The sequence below is a fragment of the Entelurus aequoreus genome, linkage group LG08 (assembly GCF_033978785.1).
Source record: "Entelurus aequoreus isolate RoL-2023_Sb linkage group LG08, RoL_Eaeq_v1.1, whole genome shotgun sequence".
Classification (NCBI taxonomy): Eukaryota; Metazoa; Chordata; class Actinopteri; order Syngnathiformes; family Syngnathidae; genus Entelurus; species Entelurus aequoreus.
The window spans coordinates 17,000,488-17,015,792 of record NC_084738.1 but is presented as its reverse complement, the minus strand read 5'-3'; the positions used below and the strand labels follow the sequence as shown (position 1 = coordinate 17,015,792).

Sequence of the window (15,305 nt, the reverse complement as noted above, 5' to 3'; positions counted from 1 at the left end):
TGTGTCAGCTGTGTTTTCTGTGGTTTAAAGTTGTGGCTTTATCATTGTGTTGTGTCATTTGTATTTATTGTGGCTTTTCAGATGCTTTCTTAACAAGCAGAAACAAACTCTGGGGAGTCAAAACTCACATTTAGACACTCAGCATACCGACACAGAGCCCAAGCCAAAGCCACAGACGGGAGAGTAGACTTCCATCCATCCATCCATTTTCTACCGCGACTTAATATTTACTGTTACAAGTGCTAAACTTCATATACAAAACCCAAAACCAGTGAAGTTGGCACGTTGTGTAAATTATAAATAAAAACAGAATACAATGATTTGCAAATCCCTTTCAACTTATATTCAACTGAATACACTGCATAGACAAGATACTTAAAGTTGGAAATGGAAAACTTTGTTATTTTTTGCAAATATTAGCTCATTTGGAATTTAATGCCTGCAACATGTTTCAAAAAGCTGGCACAAGTGGCAAAAAAGACTGAGAAAGTTGAGGAATGCTCATCAAACACTTATTTGGAACATCCCACAGGTGAACAGGCTATTGGGAACAGGTGGGTGCCATGATTAGGTATAAAAGCAGCGTCCATGAAATGCTCAGTCATTCACAAACAAGGATGGGGCGAGTCACCACTTTGTGCAACAGTTCGAGAACAAAATTTCTCAACGAGCCAGTGCAAGGAATTTAGGGATTTCACCATCTACTGTCCGTAATATCATCAAAAGGTTCAGAGAATCTGGAGAAATCACTGCACGTAAACCATGATATTAAGGACCTTCAATCCCTTAGGCGGTACTGCATCAAAAAGTGACATCATTGTGTAAAGGATACTTCATGAGATGTGTCAAATACTACAATATTATATTTAGTGGTGTTAATGACCTATACCAGGGCCCCCAAACTTTTTGATTCAGGGGCCATATTGGGTTAAAAGAATTTGACCGCAGGCCGGGGTATCTATTTTTGTGTGTATATATTTATATATGTGTGTATGTATATTAGAGGTGTAACGATTGATCAATATATTGATTTATATTCCTAAATGTCAAGTATATCGATCTGTGCTCGTCAAATGTACCTTCCTAGAGATAGGTATTGATCCATAATCGTTTTAAAAAGGAAACGACCAATTTTAGATTCTAGAAAAAGAAAAACATTGGATTTAAGAACGGTAGACTTACAAAACCCAAAACCAGTGAAGTTGGCACGTTGTGTAATTTGTAAATAAAAACAGAATACAATGATTTGCAAATCATTTTCAATTTATATCCAATTGAATAGACTGCAAAGACAATATATTTAATGTTCAAACTGAGAAACTTATTTTTTTTTGCAAATAATCATTAACTTAGAATTTAATGGCAGCAACATGTTGCAAAAAAGTTGGCACAGGGGCATTTTTACCACTGTGTTACATGGCCTTTCCTTTTAACAACACTCAGTAAACGTTTGGGAACTGAGGAGACACATTTTTTAAGCTTTTCAGGTGGAATTCTTTCCCATTCTTGCTTGATGTACAGCTTAAGTTGTTCAACAGTCCGGGGTCGCCGTTGTGGTATTTTAGGCTTCATATTGCACCACACATTTTCAATGGGAGACAGGACTACAGGCAGGCCAGTCTAGTACCCGCACACTTTTACTATGAAGCCACGTTGATGTAACACGTTGCTTTGCATTGTCTTGCTGAAATAAGCAGGGGCCTCCATGATAACGTTGCTTGGATGACAACATATGTTGCTCCAAAACCGGTATGTACCCTTCAGCATTAATGGTGCCTTCACAGATGTGTAAGTTACCCATGTCTTGGGCACTAATACACCCCTACACCATCGCAGATGCTAGCTTTGAACTTTGCGCCTATAACAATCCGGATGGTCTCTATTTCTCTTCGTTCCGGAGGACACGACGTCCACGGTTTCCAAAAACTATTTGAAATGTGGACTCGTCAGACCACAGAACACTTTTCCACTTTGCATCAGTCCATCTTAGATGAGCTTGGGTCCAGCGAAGCCGGCGGCGTTTCTGGGTGTTGTTGATAAATGGCTTTCGCTTTGCATAGTAGAGTTTTAACTTGCACTTACAGATGTAGCGACAAACTGTAGTTACTGACAGTGCTTTTCTGAAGTGTTCCTGAGCCCATGTGGTGATATCCTTTACACACTGATGTCGTTTTTTGATTAAGTACCGCCTGAGGGATTGAAGGCCACGAGAATGCTGCTTACGTGCAGTGATTTCTCCAGATTCTCTGAACCTTTTGATGAAATTACGGACCAGAGATGGTGAAATCCCTCAATTTCTTGCAATAGCTCGTTGAGAAATGTTGTTCTTAAACTATTTGACAATTTGCTCACACATTTTTTCACAAAGTGGTGAACCTCGCCCCATCCTTTTTTGTGAATGACTGAGCATTTCATGGAAGCTGCTTTTATACCCAATCATGGCACCCACCTGTTCCCAATTTGCCTGTTCACCTGTGGGATGTTCCAAATAAGTGTTTGATGAGCATTCCTCAACTTTCTCAGTTTTTTTTGCCACTTGGGCCAGCTTTTTTCAAACATGTTGCAGGCATCAAATTCCAAATGAGCTAATATTTGCGAAAAATAACGTTTCTCAGTTCGAACGTTAAGTATCTTGTCTTTGCAGTCTATTCAATTGAATATAGGTTGCCAAGGATTTGCAAATCATTGTATTCTGTTTTTATTTACGATTTACACAACGTGCCAACTTCACTGGTTTTGTGTTTTGTATGTGAACAAATAACAGTTGATATCGTATATAAAGGTTTTAAACAAGAAATAGTTTTTTTTTGTAACTTCGGATCAACAACAGTCCTTTACAATCTCATTAATACCATAGAAATGGTCAACTCTTTCAATTTTGGACATGTTAAAGGCTTAAATAATTTCAAACACATATTGTTACAATATTCACGACTGAAAGTGTTTGTCTTACATGTAGTAATCAGTTGTGGACAGACAAAGCCCTAGCATTGCAGCTTTAAGAAGTGTGTGCGCTCCTTAATTTTTAGCTGGGGCCCCCCTAAAAAAAATGAATGTCCCCCCTTAAAAGTTTTTCTGGTCTGAGCAAGCCCTATAACAAGTGCTGCCCCTAAGCAGCTTGCTATCGCTACCCAGTGACTTAAAAGGGTCCTATTATGATTTTATTTTTTACATATTAAACACGACACATCGTGGTTCTTTGGTCAACATTTTGCATGGATTCGGTTTTTCAGACCATCTTCAAGACGCTTTCTGACCGCCTTTTCATGACACGCCGCTCTTATTTACATGCTTCCACTTCAGAGTGTGGTGCGAGATGCCTGTTGTTGTGGTTGGTGTAAATTAATTGCATGATTAATCAAAGTGTGTACATGATTAATGCGGTCATTTTTTGTGATGAATCACTTGATTAACACGTTAATTTTGACAGCCCTGATGATCTGCTCTTTCTGACAGGACACGTCATCAAACTATATGGCTTGGGGGCGGGGTGGAGTTTGGACATGCACCAACCTCATGTTAAAGACTGGTCTTAAACTAAACCAGATGGTTTGAGCTCAGATGTGTACAGGTTTATTAAATATAACATCCAGCCACTTGTTGGATGCACTGCAGCCATCTTGCATTTATTTAGTCTCCTTACCATTTAATGCACAGCAGTTATGTCAGAGAACCATGAACTCATTCCTCGCTCTGTCCTCATTCCAATCGAAGGAGTTCTTCTTGCGGACCACATTGCCAAAAATTATGATGCCGTCTCTGCTTTCTGTCCTGATCCGTCGGACCTCCTCATTGCCACCTACCCCAAAGCAGGTAAGGTTCTTTGATGGTGTGGTAACCACCGCCTACTTTTTCAAGGGTCAGTAATCAGGTCAATGTACGTGTCAGCAAAGAAGAGCGAGGAGACTTTGACTGTGGTGCTCATATGCAAAGTTCACTTCAAAATAGGCCCTGATGGTACTTTGGATAAAACCGTTACCAAGTTTTGAGCAAATAAATGACACACAATTAAATAAAACATTTTTTAAATGTTCCTGTATAACATTTTGACGATAAAATAGCATTTATGTCCAAATATTTTTTTAGTTAATTTAAATTAACTCATTAAATCATTAAACAGCACTAACATACAGTCAGAAGGGGATTCATATGGCCCCATTAATCGCGGTTTACCTGACACATGAAATGTGACGAATTGGGTGGGTGTACTATCCCCTTTAGCAGGCACTAGAGTGTTGAATATCTTAAAACGTGTTATGTGACCATTCCAACTTTGACAACAGCGTCAGTTGCTATGTAGAGTGCCACTTTCCATTATTTTCAGCATAATGCATTGCAAAATGATTAACCCCCCTCTTCCTCTCATGTGAAATCCACCCAGGACTGGGGCCATATATATATATATATATATATATATATATATATATATATATATATATATACCCATTTATCATTATCATTATATATATATATATATATATATATATATATATATATATATATATATATATATATATATATATATATATATATATATATATATATATATATATATATATATATATATATATATATATATATATATATATATATATATGTTGTCTGTCTATCTGTGTTGGCCCTGCGATGAGGTGGCGACTTGTCCAGGGTGTACTTTGCCTTTTGCCCGAGTGCAGCTGGGATAGGCTCCAGCACCCCCCGCACACAATCTTTAGTGTTGATGAATGATTTAATGAACTAATTTAAAGTAACTTATACGTATCATGTACAGGCTAGGGATGATGATTGATAAGAAATTATCGAGTTCGAGCCTATTATCGAATCCTCTTATCGAACCGATTCCTTATCGATTCTCTTATCGAGTCCAGATAGGTTGTTGTATATGGAAAAAAACACACAATATTTGGTTTAACAAAAGCTCACTTTTATTATATAATAAAAAAATAAAATCTAATAAATTAATAAATATTGACGGTTGTTATCCAAAGTATATTAAGTGGGATTTTTCAGAAAAACAAATATATACAGTAACACAAAAACAACCTGTCTCTGTGATCACTATAGGTGTATAAATAATAATATAGTGTTAAATAAAATCAGTCCCTTGGGCACAAAACTGAAAATAATACAGCTCTCCAAAAAGTGCACTTCTGCTGCTATTTGACATAACTGTTTGTTATGATGCTTTGACATTTTTGCACTTTATTTCTTTATTGAAAGAAAATTCTATGAGGAGAAAAGTTGTTTGCAAATGTGGTTACAATGCTAAAAAATGAAAAGTTAAAGCTAAAAAAAGAAATACACTTTATTGAGTTAACATTATTTCTTTATAGGGGGAAAGATTTGATTTTATGAGCTAGGAATATAACAACTACACTACCCAGAATGCAACGGGAGTGACGAGCATGCGCGGTAGCCCCAAAAAGTGTTGTTGCATGTCGTCTCACTCGGCAGCTAAGACGTCAAGAACTCAGCCAACACGCCTCGTCTGCATTATTTATAATTAGACAGACAACACATATACAGTGTGATTTTGTTTTGTTTACAAGGAAAGAAAAGCAAAAGTTAAAAAAGGGAGATGTCATATATGTATGTGCTGCGGTTGCTATAAGAACGTTGCGACAGCTGCCGTAAAGGAGGTGCGTTGCTAGCCTGGTTGCTATGTTTCCGGTTGGTCGTAAAAGTGTTGGTCATGTGTTTGTACCCTGCTCAAATCTCTCAGTAAAGTTATTCATTGGATTATACCTTTTGTTTTGAACTTTATTACACCTTAGAGCGCTTTTTCCGGGCCCTGCTTTCCCTATCTGCGCCTAATGACTGAGCTATGTGACGTAATTTCTTGTGATTTCTCACGGAGCATTTCTGGTCGGGACGGGATTCCAGGGATTCGAATAAAGAACCAACTCTTTTTCTTTACTATAGTGGTCTCGATAACGGGTACCGGTTATCAAAAAGGGATACGAGTCCGAGGACTCGGTTCTTTTCTTATCGAACAACCGGGAAAACCGGTTTCGAGTATCATCCCTAGTACAGGCAGTCAAAATTAACAAGCTAAAATCACAAAAACTTATCGCAAAAATCATGAACACGCTTAGATTAATCATGCAATTTATTTTGACTGTATGTTTACCTTAACCGCTACACAGTCAGATCAATACGTCAGTACACTGGTGTGCTCGCTGGCAAATTTTACTCCAAAATACAGCCTGAATGAAATTTAGATGAAAATGTTACCAAGTTTTGTGCAAATAAATGACATGCATTTGAGTCAACTATTTCAAAGATTTCCTTGATGACACTCTGACAACAAAATTGCATTTGTGTACAAATACTGGGATCTTTTCAGAATCAGATCAGATCAGAATAGTTTTTATTGCCATTGTTTGAGAACAGGTTCACAAACTAGGAATTTTTCTTGGTGCAATCGTGCAACATAAAAGTGAAGTGAAGTATATTTATATAGCGCTTTTCTCTAGTTACTCAAAGCGCTTTTACATAGTGAAACCCAATATCTAAATTACATTTAAACCAGTGTGGGTGGCACTGGGAGCAGGTGGGTAAAGTGTCTTGCCCAAGGACACAACGGCAGTGACTAGGATGGCGGAAGCGGGGATCGAACCTGGAACCCTCAAGTTGCTGGCACGGCCACTCTACCAACCTAGCTAGACCGCCCATGTAAAACACGTATAACACAGAATAGGTAATAAAATGAGCTATCAGATCTTGTTATTGTTCATGTGCCTGATGGCCGAGAGGAAAAAACTGTTCAAGTGACTGACGGGAGGTGAGGGTCTGGATGGACCGTAGTCTCCTGCCTGAGTGGAGAGGAGAGAATAGTTTGTGTCCAGGGTGAGAAGAGTCAGCTGTGATCCGCCCCACACGCCTCCTGGTCCTGGAGGAGAACAGGTCCTGGAAGGATGGGAGCTTGCAGCCAATCACCTTCTCAGCAGCACGTACCATGCGCTGCAGTCGAGGCTTGTCGCCGGGGAACCACGCGGTTATGGAGGAGGTGAGGATGGACTCGATGATGGCTGAGTAAAACTGCACCAGCATCTCGGTCGGCACCTTGAGTTTCCTCAGCTGCCGCAGGAAGTACATCCTCTGCTGGGCCTTCTTGATGAGGGAGCTGATGGTCGGCTCCCACTTGAGGTCCTTGGTGATGGTGGTGCACCAATAAACGGAAAGAGTCCACAATGGAGACGGGGGTGGGAGAGTCAATCAGGGTGAGGGGGGATGGTGGGGCTGTGACTTTCCTGAAGTCCATGATCATCTCCACTGTTTTCTGGGCGTTCAGCTCCAGGTTGTTGAGGCTGCACCAGGACGCCAGCCGGTCCACCTGTCTCCTGTAGGCGGACTCGTCGCCATCCGAGATGAGCCCGATGAGGGTAGTGTCTTCCGCAAACTTGAGCAGCTTTACGGACTGGTGACTGGAGGTGCAGCAGTTTGTATACAGGGAGAAGAGCCAGGGGGAAAGTACACAGCCCTGAGGAGTACCAGTGTTCGTGGTTCGACTGTCCGAGACAATCTTCCCCAGCCGCACGTGCTGTCTTTGGTTCGTCAGAAAGTCATTGATCCAACTGGTAGAGCTTGTCTCGTAGCAGTCCAGGGAGGATGGTGTTGAAGGCAGAGCTGATGTCCACAAACAGGATCCTGGCATAGGTTCCTGGGGAGTCCAGATGCTCCAGGATGAAGTGGAGGGCCAGGTTCACTGCATCATCCACAGACCTGTTGGCCCTGTAGGTGAACTGCAGTGGGTCCAGGAGGGGGACGGTGATGTCCTTGAGGTGGGGCAGGACCAAGCACTCAAAGGACTTCATGACCACAAACGTCAGCGCCACCGGCCTGTAGTCATTTAGTCTTGAAGCAAATTTGAATTATGTAAGCAAGTCGTGATTAATCCAAATTCCAAAATGTAAATAATTGGATTTCAAAAAAGCTATATACTGTTTGTATATACACTACCGTTCAAAAGTTTGGGGTCACCCAAACAATTTTGTGGAATAGCCTTCATTTCTAAGAACAAGAATAGACTGTCGATTTTCAGATGAAAGTTCTCTTTTTCTGGCCATTTTGAGCGTTTAATTGACCCCACAAATGTGATGCTCCAGAAACTCAATCTGCTCAAAGGAAGGTCAGTTTTGTAGCTTCTGTAACGAGCTAAACTGTTTTCAGATGTGTGAACATGATTGCACAAGGGTTTTCTAATCATCAATTAGCCTTCTGAGCCAATGAGCAAACACATTGTACCATTAGAACACTGGAGTGACAGTTGCTGGAAATGGGCCTCTATACACCTATGTAGATATTGCACCAAAAACCAGACATTTGCAGCTAGAATAGTCATTTACCACATTAGCAATGTATAGAGTGTATTTCTTTAAAGTTAAGACTAGTTTAAAGTTATCTTCATTGAAAAGTACAGTGCTTTTCCTTCAAAAATAAGGACATTTCAATGTGACCCCAAACTTTTGAACGGTAGTGTATGTTTCTTTTTGGCTGTTTTAGTTGACTTTGTGGGTTTCAAATGATGACAAATGTGGATTGGATTTTCTGTGATGTTGGTATTCTCTACACTAACAAATTGAAATTAGAAACTTAGAGAGAGAGACTTAGACTTCCTTTTATTGTCATTCAAATTCGAACTTTACAGTACAGATAAGAACGAAATTTTGTTGCATTAGCTCGTTGTAGTGCAGGATAAAAGAGCAATAAGGTGCAGATATAAATAAATACATTACTGTACAGATAAATATATTGCACTTTTGCATATGCATCCACGTTTAGGGATGTATGTTATATTGTCTTTTATATTTTAGAAATAACACACTGAAGAAACGCAGGGAAACCTTTCACTGGATTTGTTGTGCATTCTTTTAGAAGAAGCCCCCAAAAACAGGCTTAGTGACACTATTGGTGGTGCTAGCTCCTTCCTTTTGCCTTCACATGACTGGTGTTTTGTGATAAGGGACCACATGGACCCTGGAGATAGTGGATCTGCTTCTACACAACGGCGATCTTGAGATCTGCAGAAGAGCCCCAATACCGGTCCGAACGCCTTTCCTTGAGAATTTCGCTCGAGTTGGCATCCCGTCAGGTGTGTGGACTGAAGTGAATTAATTGCCTCATATTATGTTTTGCATATGGTAAATGTTTATATTCATCTTGGAGAAAGCAATCCACCAAGTTTAATTAAATAGTGGTATTTCAATTTGAGCACATAAGATAAGGCCCCTTAGTTTGATATTCGCAGGTGGATTGGATCACTTCTCGTAGGAAAGTGGCCCTTATTTGGGACTTTGGAATGCAAAAGTGATAGCCCTATCCTTGAGAAAAGACTACATACTCAGCTCAACGCCAACATTTAAGTTATGACTTAGAGCAGTTGTTTTTCAGAACACGTACACATAAACTTTTCCTTTTATGGCCAGGATGCGCTCTCCTGACTTAGCACACACACACAGAGACAGGAAGGCGGAATATAAAATCTGATGGTTTGGCTTCTCCAAGTTAGGAGTGCCTCAGTTTCTTGACCTGACCTCCTCCAGGAACTGCAGTCCTGTACAATGACGCTCGCTTGTAATAAAGCAACTTTTTGGTTCAGTTCTTTTTATCCAGCCGCACTGCCGGTCACCCTTCTGTCCGGACGAGGATGACTAGACCAGAGACACACATCAGGATCACTCCTGTTTTGTGCAGTGAACTCACTCTTTGCTGTAAATCCTCAGGTCTTGACCTGCTGGCGACAATGGACCCTCCAAGAGTCATTAAGACACATTTGCAGTTTCATCTCATTCCAAAGGGCTTTTGGGAAAACAAGTGCAAAGTAAGTTGATGGAAGGAATGAGGACTAACAACCACGTATTTATTATATGATGTGTGTATGAAGGTTATCTATGTGGCTCGTAATGCTAAGGACAACCTGGTGAGCTACTTCCACTTTAATCACATGAATCTCACCCACCCTGAGCCTGGACCCTGGGAAGGCTACATCCAAAAGTTCATGCGTGGACAGGGTAGGTAGAATGTTGATTGTTTAGTACCGTCTCAAAAATATTTGGCATTGCAAGCACCACCGTTTCTGCTACTTTCTTTCTATGTGTGATTGTGTCTTACCTGTACATTTTCCCCATTAGATTTAGGTTTGAGCATCAGTAACGTCCGATATTAGATGGTTGAAATGACATGCCTGTTTGTTCCTGCAGTGCCATGGGGCTCCTGGTATGAGCATGTCAAAGGCTACTGGAAGGAGCGAGAAAACAAGAACCTCCTTTTCCTCTTCTATGAAGACATGAACGAGGTGAGGTGCCTTTAAGGGGTTGCATGCTTTATAAGTGCGATAGAAGTATTCATTGCACACGCAGATTTGTTCACCCATGTTTACGCCCAGAATCCTCGACGTGAAATAGAGCGCATCATGAGGTACCTGGACTTGTCGCTTTCTGATGATGTCATCAGTCGTATTGTGGAGCAGACGTCCTTCAAGAACATGACGACAAACCCGACGGTCAACTACAGTTTCATTCCAGAGCCAGTTTTTGACCATTCCCGCTCTACCTTTATGAGAAAAGGTACAAATCTAAACCATTTTTTTATTTACCATTCATCAAAAGCCCTACGGTGGCCTGGAAGAGCAAAACAGTGTGACGTCAGAGGAAACAAATTAACAAAAGACAAAACAACTTACAATTACACACTGAACGAACAAAAGACAAAAATTACACAAACCAATTGGACAAAAGACAAAACAACTTACAATCAGAGGTGGGTAGAGTAGCCAGTATTCTAAAGTAAGAATACTGTTAGAGTTGTATTACTCAAGTAAAAGTAAAGAGTAGTCACCCAAATATTTACTTCAGTAAAAGTAAAAAGTATGTTGTGAAAAAACTACTCAAGTACTGAGTAACTCATGAGTAACCTGTTCGTTTAATGATGACGGCAACAAATAATGCACAAAAACATAAAAATAGCAATGAACAAATTCAGAGCCAGGAATATCTCTTAAGCAAGTAAAACAATTATATATTAAATAATAATACATTAAAATAAAAAAAAATAAAGCAAATTGAGCCACAATAACTTAACAGCACCATAGGCTCAGTAGGCAGAGATTACAAAGGAAAATTAAGGGGGGCAAAGTAGTGCGCAAAGCTGCGGAATAATAACAAGTTAGCCTTTACGCAAACCATAAACTGATAGGTGTGGGCTGCACCTGGGAACACACTGTGCACTTCTGATTGGTGTTTGTATGCATGCGTGTGTGTGTGTGCGACTGTGCGTGTCTATGAGACTGCAGTGCATTAATAAATGTCCCCACACGATGTACTTTTGACAGTTATTCATAGCAGGGAAGCTAACATCAGCCTACGGTGACAGACAAAATATCTACTAACGTTACTTACCGCGATGTGCTTCCTCAAATTTGATGTTGAGTTCATGTAAGCTGAAATGTCCACTTGTTTTGGGAGACATATATGACAACGCATTACAGAACTGTGTTTTTGGTTGTCTGAAGCGTGAACATCGATTGCATGTGAGGCCAGGGGTGACCACCTGGCTCTGTTTGATTGGTGAAATGGAGTCAAACGTCATCAGTGACTGCATTTGATTGGTGAAACGCAGGCATGCGATAGATCCTACTTTGAAGGTCTGTCTGACAAACCAAAACAAACAAAGCGTGCATTAACAGATCGATAAAAAATCAGTAGCGAGTAGCGAGCTGAATGTAGATAAATGGAGCGCAGTAAAAGTAGCGTTTCTTCTCTATAAATATACTCAAGTAAAAGTAAAAGTATGTTGCATTAAAACTACTCTTAGAAGTACAATTCATCCCAAAAGTTACTCAAGTAGATGTAACAGAGTAAATGTAGCGCGTTACTACCCACCTCTGCTTACAATTACACACAGAATGAACAAAAGACAAAAATTACACAAACCAAAATACAAAAGACAAAACAATTTACCATTACAAACAAATGAACACAGCACAAACCAATTTACAATTACACAAACCAAATGTATAATAGACAAACATATTAAACAAAACAAAATTAGCATGCAACTAATTTGACAAAACAAAAAAGAAAACATGAAACTAATTACGCAAATCAAATGAAAAAAAGACAAACATATTTACAATAACACAAACCAAATTAACAAAACACCAAACAAATTACACAGAACAAATGAACAAAACACAAAACAAATTACACAAAACAAATGAACAAAAGACAAAACAAATTACACACACCAAATGTATAAAAGACAAAACAAATTACACAAACCAAATGAACAAAGGACAAAAATATTTACAATAACACAAACCATAATGACTGTAAATAATGTAAAAACAAGAGTATAAAGAAGTCATACTGTTCCATTACCTTTGTTCATACTACTGTCACTACTCAACTACCAAATAACTGTAGACACCTTAATATTTGTTGCTTCCTATACTGTATATATTGTATATACTGTATATACTGTTATACTATTTGATATTGCACTGGTACTGTATTTGACTTCTGTACTTCTACTTGTACTGATACTTCTACCATAACTACTGTGACTTATTGTGCAACTTATTGTCTTGTAATTAATGTACATCAGAGCTATTCAAATTTTTGTATTTAGTGTATTAGATTCTGCAATTAGTGTTTGGATACAACTGTACGCAATATCTGAAGAGCATGGAAAAAAGCATTTCACTGTGGTGTACTCTGCATGTGACGAATGAAACCTTGAACCTTGAACCTAATAACAAAAGACAAACCAAATTACACAAACCGAATTACAAAAGACAACATTAACAATATCAGAAAAAAAATTACAAAAGGGAAAAAAACTTACCAGAAAAAAAATACAGAAACCAGAAAGGGAATGTCCCAAATCCGATTGATAGCTACAGTAAGTCAACTAATCCTTTTCTGAATGTTTGTTGTTTAAAACAAATATTTTGTCCTTTGTCAATTTGGTTTGTGTAAACGTCAATTATTTAGTTTTTGTTCATTTGGTTTGTGTAAATATAAGTTGATTTGTCTTTTGTTGATTAGTTTTCTGCAATTGTATATTATTTTAATGAAATGTAAAACATGTACTTCCAGGCCACTGTAGGTAGTATTTGGATTCAATTGAGAACCACAACAGTCCAGTGGAAAGTAACAGTAACATCTAGAGGATAACTGAGTTACTGCAATTTATTTTAAAAAATGTGTGTATATACTGTACATTATATATATATATATATATATATATATATATATATATATATATATATATATATATATATATATATATATATATATATATATATATATATATATATATATATATATATATATATAGTGTATATATAGTTTATACACTACCGTTCAAATGTTTGGGGTCACGTTGAAATGTCCTTATTTTTGAAGGAAAAGCACTGTACTTTTCAATGAAGATAATTTTAAAGAAATACACTCTATACATTGCTAATGTGGTAAATGACTATTCTAGCTGCAAATGTCTGGTTTTTGGTGCAATATCTACATAGGTGTATAGAGGCCCATTTCCAGCAACTATCACTCCAGTGTTCTCATGGTACAATGTGTTTGCTCATTGGCTCAGAAGGCTAATTGATGATTAGAAAACCCTTGTGCAATCATGTTCACACATCTGAAAACAGTTTAGCTCGTTACAGAAGCTACAAAACTGACCTTCCTTTGAGCAGATTGAGTTTCTGGAGCATCACATTTGTGGGGTCAATTAAACGCTCAAAATGGCCAGAAAAAGAGAACTTTCATCTGAAACTCGACAGTCTATTCTTGTTCTTAGAAATGAAGGAAAATTGTTTGGGTGACCCCAAACTTTTGAACGGTAGTGTATATATATATATCTATATATCTATATATATATATATATATATATATATATATATATACATACATATATATATACATATGTATACAGACATATATATATACACATACATACATATACATATATATATACACATACATATATATATATATATATATATATATATATATATATGTGTATATATATATATACATACATATATATATATATATATATATATATATATATATACACACACACATGTACATACATATACATACATATATATATACACACGTACATACATATACACATATACATATACACAGTATATGTGATTACATACATATGTATACATATATATTATGTATACATACATGTATATACACATACATATATAGACATATACACATATGTATACATACATATACTGTATAGATACAGTATATGTATATATATAATATTTATCATATACATATTAGAATATTTTATATATAATATTTAGAATTTAGTTACAAAAATAAGAGTATAATCGTAATTTAAAAGATAAGATTAATCATTTTACTATGTTAACACACAGACACATGAAATAAATCAGTGTTTTTCACACACCAACACTATTATTCATGCTAGTTCAATCAGCAAATACTGTCTTTGTGTATTATTACACTGTTGGTAATCAACCCTTATCCGATTTGTTCCGTATTTTGAACAAATCTTTGGTAGATACAACCCAATTTTTAGGTTCGTAAAGAAAGCCCACAGTCGTTGCATTTTGGTTCAATGTGGGAATTTTGACACACTTAAACATTTGTTTTAGAAAATTACGTTATTCATATAATATTTTGACTTTGTCCATTACCTTATTTACATACTGGAACTAAACTTTGTTTTATTGCTTTAAAGTGTTTAACAGTTTTCTTGTGTCATCAACAGGAATAGTTGGTGATTGGAAAAATCACTTTACACCCGAGCAGGCAGGAGCGTTTGATGAGGACTATGAGAAGAAAATGAAGGAAGTGAACATACCATTCCGAACACAGCTCTAATTTGGCCTTTTTAAAGCAAGCAATGACCTAGCTTGGATGTACTGTAAATGGGTTATTCCAATGCAAGTGATTAAATCAATAAAGTATACTCACTAATACAAATTTGTCATCATCATTTTATTTCATTTCATCGCGTAAACAATATATAAGACCAAAAGTGTTGAGACTGCGTGGACATGCCCAACGTCTGCCAAGAGACCACTGACTGGCACTGCCTATAAATATATGGAGGAGTCCTGGCAGCTGGATGGATGTTGCCTTCTTTTTTTCTGCCCTTTCAGTTACGTCGTTAATGCAAGCCTACACTAAGATAAAGCAAGGAGGCTGCACAAGACAGTAATGACTACAATTAAAAGTAATTAACTGGAAAGTCAATCATAGGAAAATAGACAGAGGACACAAAAACACAACAGCTGAGAATAT

At 37.6% G+C, this 15,305-nt stretch overlaps 1 protein-coding gene across 1 annotated transcript; it reads left to right on the top strand.

Annotated features, from left to right (window-relative positions):
* The first annotated feature begins 3,662 nt into the window (after positions 1–3,662).
* LOC133655838 (sulfotransferase 1B1-like) lies at positions 3,663–15,080 on the top strand. Its single transcript, XM_062056392.1, has 7 exons — positions 3,663–3,813; positions 8,966–9,094; positions 9,726–9,823; positions 9,887–10,013; positions 10,203–10,297; positions 10,388–10,568; positions 14,770–15,080. Exons 1-7 carry the CDS (start codon positions 3,663–3,665, stop codon positions 14,880–14,882), a joined length of 894 nt encoding a protein of 297 aa, XP_061912376.1. The 3' UTR covers positions 14,883–15,080.
* The last annotated feature ends 225 nt before the right edge of the window (positions 15,081–15,305 follow it).

Excerpts from the sequence above, each read along its gene's own strand:
- LOC133655838 (XM_062056392.1), top strand. The coding sequence starts at position 3,663 with ATGTCAGAGAACCATGAACTCATTCCTCGCTCTGTCCTCATTCCAATC. Across the intron at positions 3,814-8,965 it reads TGCCACCTACCCCAAAGCAG|GGACCACATGGACCCTGGAG; the intron begins GTAAGGTTCTTT and ends TTTTGTGATAAG. Across the intron at positions 10,298-10,387 it reads TCTATGAAGACATGAACGAG|AATCCTCGACGTGAAATAGA; the intron begins GTGAGGTGCCTT and ends GTTTACGCCCAG.